The sequence below is a fragment of the Pituophis catenifer genome, unplaced genomic scaffold, assembly GCF_029215685.1.
Source record: "Pituophis catenifer annectens isolate HBS135680 unplaced genomic scaffold, rPitCat1.0.hap2 SCAF_1, whole genome shotgun sequence".
NCBI classification, from domain to species: Eukaryota; Metazoa; Chordata; class Lepidosauria; order Squamata; family Colubridae; genus Pituophis; species Pituophis catenifer.
The window spans coordinates 13609439-13632450 of NW_027256881.1; the positions used below are offsets into that span (position 1 = coordinate 13609439).

Genomic DNA, 23012 nt, shown 5'->3' on the forward strand with positions numbered 1-23012 from the left:
TATTAAACGTCTCCAGATCTTGCCCCAAATTGCTCACCCATGACTTATTTAGCACATTATGAAAATGAAAACCAGTTCAATAAGGGCCATTATAGGTTACAACCCAGTGGGTTTTTTTACTACTGGTTCTGTGGGCGTAGCTTGGTGGGCGTGGTGTGGTGTGACTTGGTGGGCATGACTTGGTGGGTGTGGCAGGGGAACGATACTGCAAAATCTTCATTCCCACCCCACTCCAGGAAAGAATATTGCAAAATCCCCATTCCCTCCCCACTCCAGGGGAAGGATACTGCAAAATCCCCATTCTCTCCCCACTCCTGGGAGAAGGATATTGCAAAATCTCCATTTCCACCCCACTCAGAGGTGGTATTTGCCGGTTCTCCGAACTGCTCAAAATTTCCGCTACCGGTTCTCCAGAACCTGTCAGAACCTGCTGGATTTCACCCCTGTTACAACCACAACTGAGCCCAAAATTTATTTTGCTAACTGAGACAGTTAAGTGAGTTTTGCCTCATGACCTTCCTTGCCGCTGCAAGAATCACTGCAGTTGTTAAGTTAGTAACACGATTGAAAGTGACTTTGATTTACTTTGTCGGAAGGTCACAAAAGTGATCACATGACCCCGGAACACTGCAATGGTCATAAATAGGAGTCAGTTGTCAAGCATCTGAGTTTTGATCACATGACCATGGGGATGCTGCACTGATCAAAGGACTAGGGGTGTCATGATAGCAGTCTTCCAGTATCCATGGGATTGCCACAAAGGGCTTCTCCAAAGCCCCTAAAGGCAGGACAAGAAGCAATGGATGGAAACCAATCAAGGAGAGAACCAACCTAGAACTAAGGAGAAATTTCCTGACAGAACAATTAGCCAGTGGAACAACTTGCCTCTAGAAGTTGTGAATGCTCCAACACTGCAAGTTTTTAAGAAGAGACAACCATTTGCATGAAATGGCATATAGGGTTTCCTGCCTGAGCAGGGGGCTGGACTAGAAGACCTTTAAGGTCCTTTCCACCTCTGTTATTCTGATCATAAGTGTGAAGGAGCCTGGATAGCTCAGCAAACTAATGCATTGTAATTTAACTCCAGCTGTCTGCAATTAGTAAGTTCGAATCTCCCCAGGCTCAAGGTTGACTCAGCCTTCCATCCTTTCTAAGGAAGGTAAATTGAGGACCCAGTTTGTGGGGGCAATAAGCTGACTTTGTAAAAAATATACAAAAGTATGAAGGCTATTGCTTAACGCATTGTAAGCCGCCCTGAGTCTCCGGAGAAGGGCGGCATATAAATCAAATTAAAAAAAAAGAAAAGAAAGAAAGAAAAGCGGTTATAAGTCACTTTTTTTCAGTGCCGTTGTAACTTTTGAACGATCACTAAATGAGCTGTTGTAAACCGAGGACTACTTGTACAAAGTCTTCAGATTTAGCTTTTGATATATTCCCAGAGAACGGCATAGAATTCTGCATTGGTGTAATGTGTGCTTCTGCTTTGGGTGGATATGTCAGTGCCATTCAGGAAAATTGATAAATACAAGTTAATCAGCCTAGTCATTTGCTGAAAGCTGTGCTAAATCAAGTTACTTACATTCATGCCCGTAGGGATTTTTGGAGTAAGCAACCTGATGCAGAGTGCTGAAATGAGCCGGAAATAGTAAGGCGAAGGAATTAAAGGCTTGAGACGAGAAAAAGAAAAGGAAACGTTACTAAATCTGGCTTATACCAACCCCATTCATTCCTAATACTTTTCCATGTTTTGTAATTCTTCCAAAAAAAAGCCAACTTCGCTTCTAACACATCCATACATCGCTACTTTGCCCTTTGTTGGGAGAGGGCTGGCAGAGGGCCATGCACAGCCCCCCCCAATCTCTGTTTTCGCTGGCAGACGCACCGCGGGCCGGACCTTTGCTGTTTCCAAGGCAGCCCCACGGGCCAGATCTAAGCACCCTGCAGGCTGGATTTGGCCCGCGGGCCTTAAGTTTGACACCCTTGTTTTGGAGAGATTGGTTTTCCTTTGTTTGCTCATACTTCCTTTCCATTTCCACATGCAGCCATATTGACTTTACCTATATTTTTCTTCATTGATATCCGTCTTTCTGCAAACGTTGGGGTCAAGAACTGTCTCACAAAATTTTAAGTGTTTATTTTTGTTTAATTTGTATGCCACCTTTATTATTTTTTTTTACAAATACCTCAAGATAGCAAACATATCAATCTAACACACCTTCCTCCTCCTATTTACCCCACAACAGCAACCCTTGTGAGATGGGTTGGGCTGAGAGAGAGAGCTCAAATTTGGAGAACTATGCAGTGCAAAATATTACTGAGCTTTAGGTTCAGCTTGCAGCGTACTCCTAACTTGTTGGTCAGGCAATATCTGTTTCTTTAAGAAACAACTGAGCCACGTAATCAGGGTTTGCTGAACCCTGTAATTAGGCTACAGTGCATAAATAAGCAGCACAGAGAAGCGTTCCTTCTTCCTGCTTCTTCCGGATTGATACCTGATTGTATCCTGTTGCTTACTACGTCTGTTATATGGTACTGAATACCAAGAGTTACTAAAGTCTGTTTGCTTTGGTAAGGGAAGATACTTACTGGACTGATATTACTGTTTATGACCTTGGACTGTTTTACTTACACCGAGACTGCTTGTTATCTATAAAGTATTTTTCTCACACGAGCCGGACGTTTATCTCCTTCCCTGTGTGTTTCTGCTCTGCTCGTTGCACAAGCAACAAATACTTTTTACACACACCCTAACATTGGTTATGGGCCCAGAACGTTCCAGGGCTCTTTAATTTGTTTTTGTGGAAGTGAGAAGTGCAGGCAGTGGGTGTAGTAGTCAAGATGATGGCTTTTGAGCAAGGTACAAGTTATTTTACCATAACCCGGTTGGATGGAACAAACTATGTTACCTGGTCCACAAAATGCTGTCTACTTTTGCGAAAAGAGGGACTGTGGGACATGGTTAATAATCCACCGGACATAACTGCATTGAATGCTGCTGACGAAGAAGATGCCAAAAAGATAGCGAAGTTTCACAGGGACAACGAGCGTGCTTTATGCATCATTGGCCTGACACTGGGAGACCAGCAACTTGTCCATTTCCGGGGCGAAGAGTCTGCTGCGAGGTGTTGGTCAAAGCTAAAGAAGCTCTACGTTCGTGACTCTGTGGGTGTCCATATCTACTTGACACGGAAATTATTTCGCTTACATCTTCAGAAAGGAGGAGACATGATGGCTCACCTGGACTCCATGACAGGGCTTTTCCAGGAGCTACATGAGAAAGACCTTGTGTTTACTGAACTGCAGCAAGTTTATATTATTCTTTCATCATTGGATGACAGTTATGACTCTTTTGTTTCATCATTAGAAGTATTGTCTAGAGATGAACTAACATTGGCCAGTATAACTGGTAGGTTACTGGATGAGGCCAAACGTAGGCAAGAACGAGACCAGTTAAGGATGCAACATCAACCAAAAGTGGAAGCTGTATATGAGAATGTCAATATTGTTAAACGCTGTTATGCTTGTGGGGCTAAGGGGCACATTGCAAAATATTGTAAAAATAAGAAAGTGTCTGCTAGAAACTCTGCTAAACCCAGGAAAGGGTGTAATTTAGCAACCAGTTCATCTAATAATATAAGAGATGATTGGTGGGTGATTGATAGCGGTGCCTCTCAATCAATAACAAAAAACAGAAAACTGTTTCTAAACATGAAGAAAAGTACTAAAAAGGTCAAATTAGCTAATGGCTGGAATGTGACTGTAGCTGGGGAGGGACTTGTTCAATGTTCTATCAGTAAGCACCCTTTACCCATGCTTTATATCCCTAGTTTGAAATATAACCTTTTATCTGTAAAGTCATTACTACATTCTGGGTTTACAGTAACTTTTAAAAACAACAAATGTTTGCTTGAATGTGAAGGCACTGTAGTTACTGCAGAATTAGAAAACGACTTATTTGTTATTAGGGATAAGTCATTACTGTTAGTTCAGTCAAAAGCTAAATTTGGAAATGTAAAGCCTCATGATGAATGCTTACATTTATTACATAGAAGGCTTGGTCATCTGAATTTCAGGTTGTTGAATTTGACTGTTAAGCAGTCTAAAGGCATAAAGTTAAGGGCTTGCAGCAAATACCTGAACTGTAATACTTGTAACCAGCATAAAAGTAAAGTTACACCTGCAAACCGCTGCAATGGGTTTAAAACAACTAAACCTTTGGAGGTAGTCTTTTTAGACTTAATAGGGCCAAAGAAACCCAGTTTAGGGGGAGCATGCTATATTTTAAGTATAGTTGATCACTTTACTAGATATGGTTTTTGCTACCTTATGAAGTCCAAAAGTGATACGTTCCAATGTATCACAAATTGGCTTCGTTTTGTTGAAAGGAAGCAGAGGTTTAAGGTGAAATGCATTGTTACTGACAATGGAACTGAGTTTACTAACCATCAGTTGGCTAAGTTTTTGAAGGATGCTGGGATACAGCATAAACGTTCTGCTCCTTTTCGGCCGGAACATAATGCATATATTGAAAGAAGAGGCCAGACCCTACAAGCTATGACTAGGACTATGCTGGCTGATGCTTGTTTACCTGATAAATTATGGGGAGAAGCAATACTATGTGCCAATCATATTTTAAATAATGTGGTGCACTCCTCTACAGGAAAAATTCCTTTTACTTTATGGCACGGGAGGAAGCCTGATTTAAGTTATATACATACTTTTGGTGCACCAGCCTGGGTGCATATACCGGTTAGTCAGAGAAGGAAGGACCAACAGAGAGCAAAGAAAATGATTTTTGTTGGCTATGAGGCTAACCATAGGTCCTATAGGTTCTGGGAAAAAGGAACAACAAAAGTTTTGTGTAGCGCAAGTGCTAAATTCCTAGAACATGAAGGCTGGGACAGGTTAGAAAAAGCAGACTATGGTTTTACAGATGTAGATGTTAGGATAGACCATATTTCTGATGATAGTTCATCTGAGATGGATGATAAACCATCTATTAAGGTGGAAGAACAGGAACAGGAATTAGGGTTAGGGGAGGATGAACCCAATATACCTGATGTTAGTCCTGTTATGCCTAGACGATCTTCCAGGGACCGGCATCCACCAGATCGCTATAAAGCTACAGTGGTTTGCCAAGTAGATATCGAACCATCCAGTTATCATGATATAAAATTATATCCAGAAAAGGAGCAAAAAGCCTGGCAAGAGGCAATGGATAGAGAAATTGATTCTTTGAAGAGGCTTGGTGTCTATGAAGTTGTAAGAATACCACCAAATGAGAAACCTATAGGCTGTAGGTGGGTCTATAAGGTAAAGAAAAGTGTAGATGGGGTAGTAACCCATAAAGCTCGGCTTGTTGCACAAGGGTTCTCACAGACAGATAGAGACTATGATGAGGTTTTTGCTCCAAGTTTACGAGCGAGCACTTTGAGAACGATGCTTGTTTGGGCAGCTAGAAATAAATGCTCTATTACTCATATAGATGTCGAGACAGCTTACTTGAACGCTCCGTTGAGGCATACAATATATATGAAGAAACCTCCTGGTTATGATACACAGGATAGAACTGAGTGTTGGAGGCTACAAAAAAGCCTATATGGTTTAAGGCAATCAGGTTACGAGTGGAACCAATGTATAGTGCAGGAATTACATAACATTGGGTTCTATGAGGGCGTAGCAGATAAATGTCTGTTTAAAAAAGAACAGGATGGATGTGTTTCATTCTTGTTACTCTTTACAGATGACATTGCCATAATTACCAGAACTGACACTGAGGCCAGAGAGATTATCGGTCAGTTGCAAACAAAATTTAAACTTAGAAATCTAGGACATATACGGCATTATCTAGGGCTGGATATCCTAAAAACATCTAGAGGATTTAAAATATCACAATCTAATAAAATCTGCAAATTGTTGACAAAATATGGGATGGAATTATGTAAACCTGCCAAGACTCCTATGGCACAGGAATTCCAACAGGATAGTTTGCAGAGTCCACAGTTCAGTAAAGAACTGTATCAATCATTAATAGGCAGTTTGTCGTATTTGAGCAACTGGACATGGCCTGATATAGCTTTTAGTGTTAATCAACTAGCACAATATAGTTCAGAGCCTACTGATAGGCATTGGCAGGCTGCTAAACGTGTTCTTAGGTATCTTAAAAGAACATTGCATTTTGCTATGTATTTAGAACCAAATGCCAATATGATATTAAAGGCATATGCTGATGCCAGTTTTGCCAGAAAATCTACGTCTGGAATAGCAATCATGTTGGATAACTGCCTGATTGGATGGAAATCAATTCGCCAGAAACACATCAGTTTGTCTACCATGGAAGCAGAGTTTTCTTGTCTATCACTTACATGTACTGAACTGATTTATTATAAACAGTTGATGGAAGATATTGGATTCAAAATGGATTATCCTATTACGGTTTATGAAGATAACCAGGCAGCCATTAAAATGGCAACGAATCTTGCTGTAAAGACAAGGACTAAATACACTGATATACGTTATCTGAATGTTCGGCAATGTGTTAAGGATAACATGGTTACATTGGAATATTGCGCATCAGAGGACAATATTGCCGATAATTTTACTAAAGCGCAAGGTGCCATTAAACACACCAATTGTTGTGAAAGATTTGGATTAAGAATCTGAAATGTAACTGATACCACTGTACAATGTATGATTTGGATGTGTATTTTTATTTCTGTATCTATTGTGTATATTGTCCTGCCCAATGGGGAGAATGTTAGGTTCAGCTTGCAGCGTACTCCTAACTTGTTGGTCAGGCAATATCTGTTTCTTTAAGAAACAACTGAGCCACGTAATCAGGGTTTGCTGAACCCTGTAATTAGGCTACAGTGCATAAATAAGCAGCACAGAGAAGCGTTCCTTCTTCCTGCTTCTTCCGGATTGATACCTGATTGTATCCTGTTGCTTACTACGTCTGTTATATGGTACTGAATACCAAGAGTTACTAAAGTCTGTTTGCTTTGGTAAGGGAAGATACTTACTGGACTGATATTACTGTTTATGACCTTGGACTGTTTTACTTACACCGAGACTGCTTGTTATCTATAAAGTATTTTTCTCACACGAGCCGGACGTTTATCTCCTTCCCTGTGTGTTTCTGCTCTGCTCGTTGCACAAGCAACAAATACTTTTTACACACACCCTAACAGGGAGAGGGCTGGCAGAGGGCCATGCACAGCCCCCCCCAATCTCTGTTTTCGCTGGCAGACGCACCGCGGGCCGGACCTTTGCTGTTTCCAAGGCAGCCCCACGGGCCAGATCTAAGCACCCTGCAGGCTGGATTTGGCCCGCGGGCCTTAAGTTTGACACCCTTGTTTTGGAGAGATTGGTTTTCCTTTGTTTGCTCATACTTCCTTTCCATTTCCACATGCAGCCATATTGACTTTACCTATATTTTTCTTCATTGATATCCGTCTTTCTGCAAACGTTGGGGTCAAGAACTGTCTCACAAAATTTTAAGTGTTTATTTTTGTTTAATTTGTATGCCACCTTTATTATTTTTTTTTACAAATACCTCAAGATAGCAAACATATCAATCTAACACACCTTCCTCCTCCTATTTACCCCACAACAGCAACCCTTGTGAGATGGGTTGGGCTGAGAGAGAGAGCTCAAATTTGGAGAACTATGCAGTGCAAAATATTACTGAGCTTTAGGTTCAGCTTGCAGCGTACTCCTAACTTGTTGGTCAGGCAATATCTGTTTCTTTAAGAAACAACTGAGCCACGTAATCAGGGTTTGCTGAACCCTGTAATTAGGCTACAGTGCATAAATAAGCAGCACAGAGAAGCGTTCCTTCTTCCTGCTTCTTCCGGATTGATACCTGATTGTATCCTGTTGCTTACTACGTCTGTTATATGGTACTGAATACCAAGAGTTACTAAAGTCTGTTTGCTTTGGTAAGGGAAGATACTTACTGGACTGATATTACTGTTTATGACCTTGGACTGTTTTACTTACACCGAGACTGCTTGTTATCTATAAAGTATTTTTCTCACACGAGCCGGACGTTTATCTCCTTCCCTGTGTGTTTCTGCTCTGCTCGTTGCACAAGCAACAAATACTTTTTACACACACCCTAACATTGGTTATGGGCCCAGAACGTTCCAGGGCTCTTTAATTTGTTTTTGTGGAAGTGAGAAGTGCAGGCAGTGGGTGTAGTAGTCAAGATGATGGCTTTTGAGCAAGGTACAAGTTATTTTACCATAACCCGGTTGGATGGAACAAACTATGTTACCTGGTCCACAAAATGCTGTCTACTTTTGCGAAAAGAGGGACTGTGGGACATGGTTAATAATCCACCGGACATAACTGCATTGAATGCTGCTGACGAAGAAGATGCCAAAAAGATAGCGAAGTTTCACAGGGACAACGAGCGTGCTTTATGCATCATTGGCCTGACACTGGGAGACCAGCAACTTGTCCATTTCCGGGGCGAAGAGTCTGCTGCGAGGTGTTGGTCAAAGCTAAAGAAGCTCTACGTTCGTGACTCTGTGGGTGTCCATATCTACTTGACACGGAAATTATTTCGCTTACATCTTCAGAAAGGAGGAGACATGATGGCTCACCTGGACTCCATGACAGGGCTTTTCCAGGAGCTACATGAGAAAGACCTTGTGTTTACTGAACTGCAGCAAGTTTATATTATTCTTTCATCATTGGATGACAGTTATGACTCTTTTGTTTCATCATTAGAAGTATTGTCTAGAGATGAACTAACATTGGCCAGTATAACTGGTAGGTTACTGGATGAGGCCAAACGTAGGCAAGAACGAGACCAGTTAAGGATGCAACATCAACCAAAAGTGGAAGCTGTATATGAGAATGTCAATATTGTTAAACGCTGTTATGCTTGTGGGGCTAAGGGGCACATTGCAAAATATTGTAAAAATAAGAAAGTGTCTGCTAGAAACTCTGCTAAACCCAGGAAAGGGTGTAATTTAGCAACCAGTTCATCTAATAATATAAGAGATGATTGGTGGGTGATTGATAGCGGTGCCTCTCAATCAATAACAAAAAACAGAAAACTGTTTCTAAACATGAAGAAAAGTACTAAAAAGGTCAAATTAGCTAATGGCTGGAATGTGACTGTAGCTGGGGAGGGACTTGTTCAATGTTCTATCAGTAAGCACCCTTTACCCATGCTTTATATCCCTAGTTTGAAATATAACCTTTTATCTGTAAAGTCATTACTACATTCTGGGTTTACAGTAACTTTTAAAAACAACAAATGTTTGCTTGAATGTGAAGGCACTGTAGTTACTGCAGAATTAGAAAACGACTTATTTGTTATTAGGGATAAGTCATTACTGTTAGTTCAGTCAAAAGCTAAATTTGGAAATGTAAAGCCTCATGATGAATGCTTACATTTATTACATAGAAGGCTTGGTCATCTGAATTTCAGGTTGTTGAATTTGACTGTTAAGCAGTCTAAAGGCATAAAGTTAAGGGCTTGCAGCAAATACCTGAACTGTAATACTTGTAACCAGCATAAAAGTAAAGTTACACCTGCAAACCGCTGCAATGGGTTTAAAACAACTAAACCTTTGGAGGTAGTCTTTTTAGACTTAATAGGGCCAAAGAAACCCAGTTTAGGGGGAGCATGCTATATTTTAAGTATAGTTGATCACTTTACTAGATATGGTTTTTGCTACCTTATGAAGTCCAAAAGTGATACGTTCCAATGTATCACAAATTGGCTTCGTTTTGTTGAAAGGAAGCAGAGGTTTAAGGTGAAATGCATTGTTACTGACAATGGAACTGAGTTTACTAACCATCAGTTGGCTAAGTTTTTGAAGGATGCTGGGATACAGCATAAACGTTCTGCTCCTTTTCGGCCGGAACATAATGCATATATTGAAAGAAGAGGCCAGACCCTACAAGCTATGACTAGGACTATGCTGGCTGATGCTTGTTTACCTGATAAATTATGGGGAGAAGCAATACTATGTGCCAATCATATTTTAAATAATGTGGTGCACTCCTCTACAGGAAAAATTCCTTTTACTTTATGGCACGGGAGGAAGCCTGATTTAAGTTATATACATACTTTTGGTGCACCAGCCTGGGTGCATATACCGGTTAGTCAGAGAAGGAAGGACCAACAGAGAGCAAAGAAAATGATTTTTGTTGGCTATGAGGCTAACCATAGGTCCTATAGGTTCTGGGAAAAAGGAACAACAAAAGTTTTGTGTAGCGCAAGTGCTAAATTCCTAGAACATGAAGGCTGGGACAGGTTAGAAAAAGCAGACTATGGTTTTACAGATGTAGATGTTAGGATAGACCATATTTCTGATGATAGTTCATCTGAGATGGATGATAAACCATCTATTAAGGTGGAAGAACAGGAACAGGAATTAGGGTTAGGGGAGGATGAACCCAATATACCTGATGTTAGTCCTGTTATGCCTAGACGATCTTCCAGGGACCGGCATCCACCAGATCGCTATAAAGCTACAGTGGTTTGCCAAGTAGATATCGAACCATCCAGTTATCATGATATAAAATTATATCCAGAAAAGGAGCAAAAAGCCTGGCAAGAGGCAATGGATAGAGAAATTGATTCTTTGAAGAGGCTTGGTGTCTATGAAGTTGTAAGAATACCACCAAATGAGAAACCTATAGGCTGTAGGTGGGTCTATAAGGTAAAGAAAAGTGTAGATGGGGTAGTAACCCATAAAGCTCGGCTTGTTGCACAAGGGTTCTCACAGACAGATAGAGACTATGATGAGGTTTTTGCTCCAAGTTTACGAGCGAGCACTTTGAGAACGATGCTTGTTTGGGCAGCTAGAAATAAATGCTCTATTACTCATATAGATGTCGAGACAGCTTACTTGAACGCTCCGTTGAGGCATACAATATATATGAAGAAACCTCCTGGTTATGATACACAGGATAGAACTGAGTGTTGGAGGCTACAAAAAAGCCTATATGGTTTAAGGCAATCAGGTTACGAGTGGAACCAATGTATAGTGCAGGAATTACATAACATTGGGTTCTATGAGGGCGTAGCAGATAAATGTCTGTTTAAAAAAGAACAGGATGGATGTGTTTCATTCTTGTTACTCTTTACAGATGACATTGCCATAATTACCAGAACTGACACTGAGGCCAGAGAGATTATCGGTCAGTTGCAAACAAAATTTAAACTTAGAAATCTAGGACATATACGGCATTATCTAGGGCTGGATATCCTAAAAACATCTAGAGGATTTAAAATATCACAATCTAATAAAATCTGCAAATTGTTGACAAAATATGGGATGGAATTATGTAAACCTGCCAAGACTCCTATGGCACAGGAATTCCAACAGGATAGTTTGCAGAGTCCACAGTTCAGTAAAGAACTGTATCAATCATTAATAGGCAGTTTGTCGTATTTGAGCAACTGGACATGGCCTGATATAGCTTTTAGTGTTAATCAACTAGCACAATATAGTTCAGAGCCTACTGATAGGCATTGGCAGGCTGCTAAACGTGTTCTTAGGTATCTTAAAAGAACATTGCATTTTGCTATGTATTTAGAACCAAATGCCAATATGATATTAAAGGCATATGCTGATGCCAGTTTTGCCAGAAAATCTACGTCTGGAATAGCAATCATGTTGGATAACTGCCTGATTGGATGGAAATCAATTCGCCAGAAACACATCAGTTTGTCTACCATGGAAGCAGAGTTTTCTTGTCTATCACTTACATGTACTGAACTGATTTATTATAAACAGTTGATGGAAGATATTGGATTCAAAATGGATTATCCTATTACGGTTTATGAAGATAACCAGGCAGCCATTAAAATGGCAACGAATCTTGCTGTAAAGACAAGGACTAAATACACTGATATACGTTATCTGAATGTTCGGCAATGTGTTAAGGATAACATGGTTACATTGGAATATTGCGCATCAGAGGACAATATTGCCGATAATTTTACTAAAGCGCAAGGTGCCATTAAACACACCAATTGTTGTGAAAGATTTGGATTAAGAATCTGAAATGTAACTGATACCACTGTACAATGTATGATTTGGATGTGTATTTTTATTTCTGTATCTATTGTGTATATTGTCCTGCCCAATGGGGAGAATGTTAGGTTCAGCTTGCAGCGTACTCCTAACTTGTTGGTCAGGCAATATCTGTTTCTTTAAGAAACAACTGAGCCACGTAATCAGGGTTTGCTGAACCCTGTAATTAGGCTACAGTGCATAAATAAGCAGCACAGAGAAGCGTTCCTTCTTCCTGCTTCTTCCGGATTGATACCTGATTGTATCCTGTTGCTTACTACGTCTGTTATATGGTACTGAATACCAAGAGTTACTAAAGTCTGTTTGCTTTGGTAAGGGAAGATACTTACTGGACTGATATTACTGTTTATGACCTTGGACTGTTTTACTTACACCGAGACTGCTTGTTATCTATAAAGTATTTTTCTCACACGAGCCGGACGTTTATCTCCTTCCCTGTGTGTTTCTGCTCTGCTCGTTGCACAAGCAACAAATACTTTTTACACACACCCTAACAGGGAGAGGGCTGGCAGAGGGCCATGCACAGCCCCCCCCAATCTCTGTTTTCGCTGGCAGACGCACCGCGGGCCGGACCTTTGCTGTTTCCAAGGCAGCCCCACGGGCCAGATCTAAGCACCCTGCAGGCTGGATTTGGCCCGCGGGCCTTAAGTTTGACACCCTTGTTTTGGAGAGATTGGTTTTCCTTTGTTTGCTCATACTTCCTTTCCATTTCCACATGCAGCCATATTGACTTTACCTATATTTTTCTTCATTGATATCCGTCTTTCTGCAAACGTTGGGGTCAAGAACTGTCTCACAAAATTTTAAGTGTTTATTTTTGTTTAATTTGTATGCCACCTTTATTATTTTTTTTTACAAATACCTCAAGATAGCAAACATATCAATCTAACACACCTTCCTCCTCCTATTTACCCCACAACAGCAACCCTTGTGAGATGGGTTGGGCTGAGAGAGAGAGCTCAAATTTGGAGAACTATGCAGTGCAAAATATTACTGAGCTTTGATCTGAATACTGTTAGCATAAACGAGGCAGTTTTGCTTAAAAATGCAATATCGCAATTAGCGTCCCACGCTAGTCCTTTGACCAATTAGGCTGCCCCTTTAAGCCTTTTTGATAAATATCAGAAATAATGGCAAAGGTATTTAGGGTTTCATTTTAGTATGGAAACCTAGTTGCAGAGGGGTTTAGATAACATTTGAACTGTGTCTTTTGGAATTTTGAGAAATTTGGCTTGTTCCTAGAACTGTGCAGTGCATCAGATTCAAAGGAACAAAGGTGTTTTGGAGAACAAGGGAGTACAATTGTGGCTTTTGTCTGCAATCCTTCAAAACTGCACCTTTCCCTGGATTGTGTGGTTGGGACAATCCATCTGCTGCTTGGTTTTAAGGTGTTTCAGACAAAGGGTTTCGTGAGCATTCCTACAAGCTCCGAGGAATCTTTTAACCGCTACCCTGTGAATTCTCTGCTTGTTATCTGAGGAAAAAAAGTATGATATCTCACCATCTCCCTTTTTTTCCTCCTCTCCCCCCCCCCCCAACCATCCAAATTTCTGTTTCAGGCCCAGGCATGTCTGCTTCTCCAGAAAGCCCTGCAGAATAAGTATTTTAAGCTTTCATTGTCTGGCAAAGAGTGGGAAGATTTCATCAGAGAAAGCACCCATCAAATTACTGAGGTAGGATGAGTCAATCTGACTTTTTACATTTCCTGGTACGCATCATATTCCTCTTTCTTTTCTAACCCCTATTCATGTGTTGAAAAAAACAACAACCATGTGAGTCAGTGGTGGGTTTCAAAAATTTTTACTACTGGTTCTGTGGGTGTGGTTTGGTGGGCGTGGCATGGCTTGGTGTGTGTGGCTTGGTGGGCGTGGCAGGGGAAGGATACTGTAAAATCTCTATTTCCTCCGGATCAGTGTTTCTCCTTCACTCCTTTTTATAATAAAGAGAGTCAAGATGGGACAGTCTTTATCTCTTACTCACACTTTGCTATTTACCCAGACTTACTGTATTTTTTGGAGTATAAGATGCTCCGAACTATAAGACACACCTACCTTTTTTGGTGAGGGAAACAAGAAAAAGAAATCTGCCTCTGCCTCCCAGCAGTTTTGCCTCGTTGCAGCAAACAGCCTGCTGTACTTTCATTTTCGTTTTCAGCATAGCTTGATTAGCACAAGAAAAAAAAAAATCTGCTCCCAGCAATTTACCTCCTTGCAGCAAGCAGCAGAGGCCCGCGTAGCTATAGGTAATGACAATCCCTGCAGCCTGAAACAGCTGAGAGTCGGGAGGACGATCCAATGGACAATCAATTTGTGCTAATTAGGCTGTGCTGAAGCTGAAATGGGCTGTTTCTTCTTGCTGCTTGCTGCAAGGAGGTAAATTGCTGGGAGGCAGAGGCCAAAGGGTGGGGGCCAGTGAGTGGGCGGGGCTACATTCAGTGTATAAGACGCACCCAAATTTTCACCCCCTTTTAGGGGGGAAAAAGGTGCATTTTATAGTCCAAAAAATATGGTAATTCCTCTTTTGTTAATAGTCTTCGCGTTCCTTCTCCAAGGAACCATCCAGTGGAAGCCCATTGTAACTTTGAGTGATGACTAAATGGTCAGTTGTAAGTCAAGGATTACCTTATAGGCATTACATAGCAAAGAGGCAAACAGAAGAAGAAGAAGGAGAAGCTAGGCCCAGGAAAGGGGAAATAAGTAATGAGAGAAGGTGCGATGCTTGTCTATAATAGTATTCACTTAGTTCAATATCTCCGTGCAGTTACATCAGAGTTACTTATACTGAATTTGAATCCACTGCAGGGTAAACGGTATTGCAAGCATTTGCTTAGACTAGTGTTTCTCATCCTTGGCAACTTTAAGATGTGTGGACTTCATCTCCCAGAATTCTCCAGCCAGTATGTTAAAGCACTGTCTTAGACTAAATGAATGATGAATAATGGATGGAAACTGAGCAAGGAGGGATTCAACCTGGAAATAAGGAGAAATTTTCTGACAGCGAGAGCAGTCAACCAATGGAAGGGAACGGCTTGTCTTCAGACGTTGTGGGAGCTTCATCACTGGAAGCTTTCCAGAAGAGACTGGATTGCCTTCTGTCAGAAACGGTGTAGGGTTTCCTGCTTGGGTGGGTGGGGGTTGGACTAGATGACCTACAAGGTCCCTTCCAACTCTGTTAATCTGTTAATGTTACTTCTGTGTCTCCAGGTGAGTTTGATTTTGAAATTGGAATTCCTTAGGGGATTTCTTTGTATTTTTTTCTAAAGATAAATGTGTAGCCATTGTATTAGGTTGGAAATATTTGGCACATTGCAGCTTTACTGCTCCAGCAATATCTAGCCTCGGCTGTGATAAAAACCTTGGCCAAATTTAAGGACAGGATTTGGAATCAAGACATTCAAAGTGAATTTCCAATCTTTTGCTACAGTGCAGTTTTCTTATCACCCTTCCCTGGTTTATGTGGATAATTTTTAACATTTTACATGTTCCGTGCAAGAGACGTTTCTCCCTGATCCAAACGGATGCACTGACTATCCATTAGGCTGATAATAGGTAGATGCACCAGTCTCTTGAATCTCACGTTACTAATTGTCAGAATATGTAACTGTAAAGAAAATTTGAAAAGCCAGCTTGGTGTAATGGTTTAAAACACCGGGCTGAAAACTGGGAGACTGTGGGTTCTATTTCTGCCTTAGGCAGAAGCCAGCTGGGTAATCTTGGGCCAGTCATTTTCTCCCAGCCCTAAGAAGTAGACAGCAACAAGCAACTTCAGAAATGTTGCTGAGAAAACTCCAGGGACTTGTCTGGATAGTTGCCAAGAGTGAACACTGCCTCAAAGGGGGGGAGGGAGGGAAGGGAGGGAGGAAGGGGAGGGAGGGAGGGAGGAAAGAAAGGAAGGAAGGAAGGAAAGGAAAGGAAAGGAAAGGAAAGGAAAGGAAAGGAAAGGAAAGAAGGAAAGGAAGGAAGGAAGGGAGAAAGAGAGAAAAGAAAGGGAGGAAAGAAAGGGAGGAAGGAAGAAAGGGAGGGAGGGAGGAAGGAAAGGGAGGGAGGAAGGAAGAAAGGGAGGGAGGAAGGAAGGAAAGGGAAAAAGAAAGGGAGGAGGAAAGGAAGGAAAGGGAGGAAAGAAGGAAAGGAAGGAAGGAGGGGAGGAAGAAAGGAAGGAAAGGGAGGAAAGAAGGAAGGGAAGGGAGGGAGGGAGGAAGGAAAGGGAGGAAGGAAGGAAAGGGAGGAAGGAAGGGAGGGAGAGAGGAAGAAAGGGAGGAAGAAGGGAAGGGAGGAAAGAAGGAAAGGAAGGAAGGGGAGGAAGAAAAGAAGGAAAGGGAGCAGGGAAGGAAGGAAAGGGAGGAAAGAAAGGGAGGAAGGAAGGAAAGGGAGGAAGGAAGGGAGGGAGGGAGGAAGAAAGGGAGGAAGAAAGGAAGGGAAGGGAGGAAAGAAGGAAGGGAAGGAAGGAAGGGAGGGAGGAAGGAAGAAAAGGGAGGAAAGAAGGAAGGAAAGGGAGGAAAGAAGGAAGGAAGGAAGGAGAGATAACAGCTCCCTTTTTATATCACTGGTTTTCAAATACCTCTATAGTGGGTGCAAGATGGTTATCGATAGCTAAGGTTTGCTAACAGAGAGAGAGGGAGAGAGGGGGGGGGGAGCATTTTTACTGTAAAGCCAAGTCACCACAGTCATTAAAAGAATCATGTGGTTAAGCGAATTTTTTTTTTTGCCTGAAATCAGCAAAAGTTACAAATCACATGACAGGAAGACACTGCAACTGATTATACACATGGCCTGCCTACCAAGCAACCAGACTGCAATCACATGACTGCAGTGGTGATTATGCACATGTGCATGTGCACCTTCACACACACACACACACACACACAGAGGGTGGTGGTGGTGTTAGTCCTTGAGTTACGACCATGTGTTCAACAACAGTACAGAGTTATCACAGTCTTGGTGCAAGTCTGCCACCGTGGATTGTCACCATGGATTGGATTGCTGTTGAACACATGGTTGTAAATCAAGGATTATCTCTCCCCCCACCCCCCAGTGTGTGTGTGTGTATACTGTGTGTGTGTGTATAGATACATAAATACGATTTGTAGAGATTATATAAAAAATATATAGTATTTGATATATATTTTATTATTGGCCTCGGCTCATAAACAAACAATAACCATTTGAAAAATACGCCCGAAGGAAATTAACGTCAGATTTCTGTGATTGATTATTTAAAACCCTGAAGACTTGATGTTACGCAGAATGTACTGAATTTTAAAAAGCCTTAGAAAAAATGCTGCAGGGAGTGCCCTATTTTTAAAGCAGTCGCTCTTGTGACAACCAGAAATAAAGCCGAGAGGGGATGTGTTGGTGCTCGTGCCTATATCCCTATCCAGAGGGAAGAGGGAAGGAGGTGAGGTGAGAATGGAGTCAGAGCTTATTCTCATGTGATGGAGGAGGCAGGAGCAGGATAACAGTGTATAAAATGTACGTCCAGGAATGTGTAATCAGCCCTCAACCTTTCGGGCACCAGGGACCGGTTCCCTGGAGAGAGGTTTTTTCACAGACTGGAGGGGGAGTTTCACCCGCTGCCTGTATCCCATGGATGGGGCTTTGCTTGTTTGTGCAACCTGGTTTCTGGCATGCCGCGGAAAGGTGCTGGTCCATAGACCGGGGGGGGGGGGTTGAGGACCCCCGATCTACAGCCAACCGAGCCTTTACAGGTAGTCCTCAACTTATGACCACAATTGAGGCCAGAATTTACATTGCTAAGTAAGATATTTGTTAAGTGAGTTGTGTCCTATTTTACAACTTTTCTTGCCCCATTTGTTAAGTGAGTCACGGCAGTTGTTAAATTAGTAACCTGGTTGTTAAGTGAATCTGGCTGCCCCCTTGACTCTGCTTGTCAGAAGGCCACAAAAGCTGATCACATGACACACCCCAGCCCACCACCCCAGGACACTGCAACCGTCATAAATATGAACCAGTTGTCAAGCATCCGAATGTAAATCCACGTGACCGTGGGAATGCTGAAATGGTTATAAGTGAGAAAAATAACAATAGACCTTAGACTTACATACCGCTTCCCAGTGTTTTATAGCCCTCTCTAAGCAGTTTACAGAGTCAGCCTATTGCCCCCAAGAGTCTGGGTCCTCATTTTACCCACCTCGGAAGGATGGAAGGCTGAGCCAGTCAGGATCAAACTCCTGGAGTAAGCAGCAAGTTTGTCCTGCAGTACCGCATTCTAACCACTGCTCCACTATGGCTCTTAAATGATCATAAGTCATTTTTTTCGGTGCTGCTGTAACTTTGAACGGTCACTAAACGAACTGTTGTAAGTTGAGGATTACCTGTGTTTGTGAATAAAGGGCCTCTCTTATCATCTCACTCCCATGGCGGTAGCTGCGATTGTTGCCAAATGCAGCGTGATCTGGTGGGGAGGACAGCAGATGCGATTTGATTTTGTTCTGTCTAGATTTTTGCTGTCAGAATCTCTTGGCCCAAACGGGAAGACTTGCCTTCTAATGCAGGTAGTCCTCAACTTACAACCGTTCCACTTAGTGACCGTCTGAAGTTACAGCAGCACTGAAAAAAGTGACTTAGGATCATTTTTCACCCTTACAATCGTTAACGGCATCCCTACTACGGTCACGTGATTTACATTTCGGATGCTTGACAACTGACTCGCATTTATGACCGCTGCACTGTCCCGAGATCATGTGATCCACCTTTGGCGACTTTCTGACACGCAAAGTCAATGGGGGAAACCCAATTCACTTAACAACCGGGTTACTAATTGTAACAACGGCAGTGATTCACTTAACCAACGTGGGGAGAAAAGTCGTAAAATGGGGCCAAACTGACTGAACAAATTTTTCACCTAGCAACGTAGAATTCTGGGCTCAATGGCGGTCGTAAGTGGAGGACTACCCAGTGGTGGGATTCAAATAATTTAACAACCGGTTCTCTGCCCTAATGACCAGCTGGGTGGGCGTGGCTCAGTGGTCATGTGACCATGTGGGTGTGGCCAACTCACCATCACTCACATCGAAGGCGCTTTGCCTTAGCTGTTACAATGTAATAAGGGTTAACCAGAGAGGCAGTTTCTGTAAGCAGGGCAATAAAGTTTAGGCTAGAAACAACACCAGAATGTTTCCTTCCTGCTTTCCCTACAGGATTAGCCCTGTAAAGTGGGAAAAAAACAAAATAAGATTTCTTCCAACAAATGATTCTCCAAACTGTCTAGAAAGTTAACAACCGGTTCTCCCGAATAGGTACGAACTGGCTGAATCCCACCACTGGGACGACCTGTATGACTCAGCCCAGGAATAACCTGCTTGAAGACTTAAGGCTGCATTCCAGCAAAACTGGGATGCAGCCCAAACTGGAACAGGCCCCATAAGCGATTGGCTCACAGATGGTACCAGCATCCTCCTTTGCTCGGGGAAGGCATTTCCACAGCATCACAGGGGCGTACCAGGAGGCACAAGGCGGCACAGGGCAGCCAGATGTTAGCCTCAGTGAAGCTTCTTCATTATCAATCTGCACGGTTGTTCTTTTAAGGATTCCGGAATGGCGGGGGGAGGGGGGGGGGCTCCAGAAGATACATGGCTTGGCCAGAGTTCCTTCTCGCTTGTGAATCCCTTCCAAAACTGCCAGGCAAAGTTCAGTGAAATGAGGTCTGGTGGAGAGAAAGGCTCTCCTATGCGAGGGAGGAATTGGAGTGAAGAGCTTCTTCAGTATGTAAAAATAGCAGTAAAATCAGCTTTCCTCCCCGTCCTTCAGATGTTTTTCATTGTAATTTTCTTCCTCCTGGTTTATTAGCCAGCCTGACTGTCTCTGAGGGGAGTTCTGTTCTAGACAAGCTTTTAGTGTTTTATGCACATTTCCCCCCCACTCCTTTAAAGCATCTTCTTCTTATTTTATTTTATTTTATTTTATTTTATTTTATTTTATTTTATTTTATTTTATTTTATTATTTTATTTTATTTTATTTTATTTTATTTTATTTTATTTTATTTTATTTTATTTTATTTTATTTTATTTTATTTTTTTTATTTTATTTTATATTTTATTTTACTCTGAACACATCTCTCCTTCCTGTGACCCCCTGCATTCAATTTTGGCTTCTAAGACGCTGAAGAGAAAGACCCTCCTCGTATAGAAGTGCTCCTCAACTTACAAACCATTCGTTTAGGGACCGTTCGATGATACAACGGCACTGAAAAAAGTGACTTATGACCTTGTTTCATACTTCATGGCCGTTGCAGCTTGACAGACGTGCTGCTGACATAACAACAGCGGTGATTCGCTTAACGACTGTAGGAAGAAAGGTTGTAAAAGGGAGCAGAACTCACTTAACAACTGTCTCGCTTAGCAGTGGAATTTTGGGGTTCCATTGTGGTCGTAAGTCGAGGACTACGTGTAACACATAAATTATTCCCTATGTTGCTGCTGGTATATCAATTAAAATCCTTAATAGAATAGGATAGAATAACGGAGTTGGAAGGGACTTTTTTTTAAAAAAAAGTTTAAAGTAAAGAAAAAACAAAACTGGATCTTTTCATTTTTCTCTTTACAAATAAACTTGCCTAAACAAATTCTAACAGAAGAGCCGGAGATAGATAACAGCAACATTGGATCCACTCTATACTTGTTCACCCAAGTACATTTAATTTAATTTAATTTAATTTAATTTCCAATTTATATACCGCCCTTCTCCCTGAGGACTCAGGGCGGTGTACAGCCAAGATAAAAAAAACATAGAATACAAATATTAAAACATTTAAAAATATATATAAATTTTGGCCCGAAAGTTAAGAATCACAGACTAATTAAAAGAATTTAAAAATTTCTTCTTAAGCCAACCCGGCTTGCTGAAAAAGATGGGTTTTCAGGGAACGACGGAAGGCATTGAGGTCCTGGATTCTTCTTATCTCCGGGGGCAACTGATTCCAGAGGGTGGGAGCCCCCACAGAGAAGGCCCTCCCCCTGGGGGCCACCAGCCTACATTGTTTGGCTGATGGCACCCTGAGGAGGCCCTCTCTGTGGGAGCGCACGGGTCGATGGGAGGTCGTCGGTAGCAGCAGGCGGTCTCAGAGATAGCTAGGCCCTATGCCATGGAGCGCTTTAAAGGTGATAACCAACACCTTGAAGCGCACCCGGAAAACCACCGGGAGCCAGTGCAGCTCGCGCAGGAGCGGTGTTACATGGGAGCGCCATGTTGCTCCCATCACTACCCGCGCTGCTGCATTCTGGACCAGCTGGAGCCTCCGGGTGCTCTTCAAGGGGAGCCCCATGTAGAGAGCGTTGCAGTAGTCAAGGCGAGAGGTGACGAGGGCGTGAGTGACTGTGCACAAGGAATCCCGATCAAGAAAGGGCCGCAACTGGCGAATCAGGCGAACCTGATAAAAGGTCCCCCTGGTAACAGCCGTCAGATGTTCCTCCAAAGACAGCTGCCTATCCAGGAGGACTCCCAGATTGCGAGCCCTTTCAGTGGGGGCCAAAGACTCGCCCCCAATAGTCAGTGATGGAGTCAACTGACTATATCGGGATGCCGGGAGCCACAGCCACTCAGTCTTGGAAGGGTTGAGCCTGAGCCTGTTCCTCCCCATCCAGATCTGCACAGCCTCCAGGCACTGGGACATCACTTCAAGGGCATCGTTGGGGTGGCCTGGGGTGGAGATGTACAGCTGGGTGTCATCAGCGTACTGATGGTATCTCACCCCAAAGCCACGGATGATCTCGCCCAGCGGCTTCACATAAATGTTGAACAGAAGGGGCGAGAGGACCGATCCCTGCGGCACTCCACAAATGAGAGGCCTCGAGGTCGACCTCTGCCCCCCTGCCAATACAAACTGCGACCGGTCGGAGAGAAAGGAGGAGAACCACCGCAACACAGTGCCTCCCACCCCCAACTCTTCCAGCCGGTGCAGCATGATACCATGGTCGATGGTATCAAAAGCCGCTGAGAGATCTAATAGGACCAGAACAGAGGAATAACCCCTGTCCCAAGCCCTCCAGAGATCATCCACCAACGCGACCAATGCCGTTTCCGTGCTGTGCCCAGACCTGAAACCCGACTGGAACGGATCTAGATAGGATGTTTCCTCCAGGAATTGTGGAAACTGTTGCGCGACCACACTCTCAACAACCTTCGCAATGAAGCGAAGGTTGGAGACAGGACGATAGTTAGCCAATATTGCTGGATCTAGGGACGGCTTCTTGAGGAGAGGCCTCACCACCGCCTCTTTCAGGGCAGCGGGGAAGTGACCCTCACTCAACGAAGCATTAATGACGCCCTGGAGCCAGCCTCGTGTAACCTCCCGGGAAGCCAGTACCAACCAGGAGGGACACGGGTCCAGTAAACATGTGGCCGCACTAAGTCTCCCCAAAATCCTGTCCACATCATCGGGAGTCACAGCATCAAACTCCTCCCAGATAACATTCTCAAGACTGTTCCTCATCACCCTGCCCTGATCTACCCAGTCAGAGTCCAAATCCCCCCGGATCTGAGCGATTTTGTCATACAGGTATTGTCCGAAATCCTCCGCCCTGCCTTCTAAGGGATCCTCCCGCACTCCCGGATGGAGCAGGGCGCGGGTCACCCTAAACAGGGCGGCCGGACGATTCCCTGATGACGCAATAGAGGCGGAAAAGTAGTTAGACTTTGCCGTCTTTATCGCCACTAGGTAGGCCTTAATATGCGACCTTACCAGTGTTCGATCAGATTCAGCGAGACTGGCCCTCCAACCGCTCTCCAGGCGTCTTTTCTGGCGCTTCATTTCCCTCAGCTCCTCAGTAAACCAAGGAGCCGCCCGGGATCGGCATCGGGTCAGAGGCCGCAAAGGCACAACTCGGTCCAAGGCCCCACCAGCCGCCCGATCCCAGGCGGCTACCAGGTCCTCGGCCGAGTCATGTGCTAGATCCTCAGGAAATGGCCCAAGCTCCGTCTGGAACCTATCAG

General features: G+C 43.1%; 1 protein-coding gene across 1 annotated transcript in view; it reads left to right on the forward strand.

The window, feature by feature from the left end:
• MYBBP1A (MYB binding protein 1a) overlaps positions 1-23012 on the forward strand; it is a 95173-nt gene that overhangs the window by 66428 nt on the left and 5733 nt on the right. The window contains exon 24 of the mRNA XM_070932069.1: positions 13625-13738. Coding sequence (XP_070788170.1) covers positions 13625-13738 — 114 coding nt within the window. The remainder of the gene's footprint in view (positions 1-13624; positions 13739-23012) is intronic.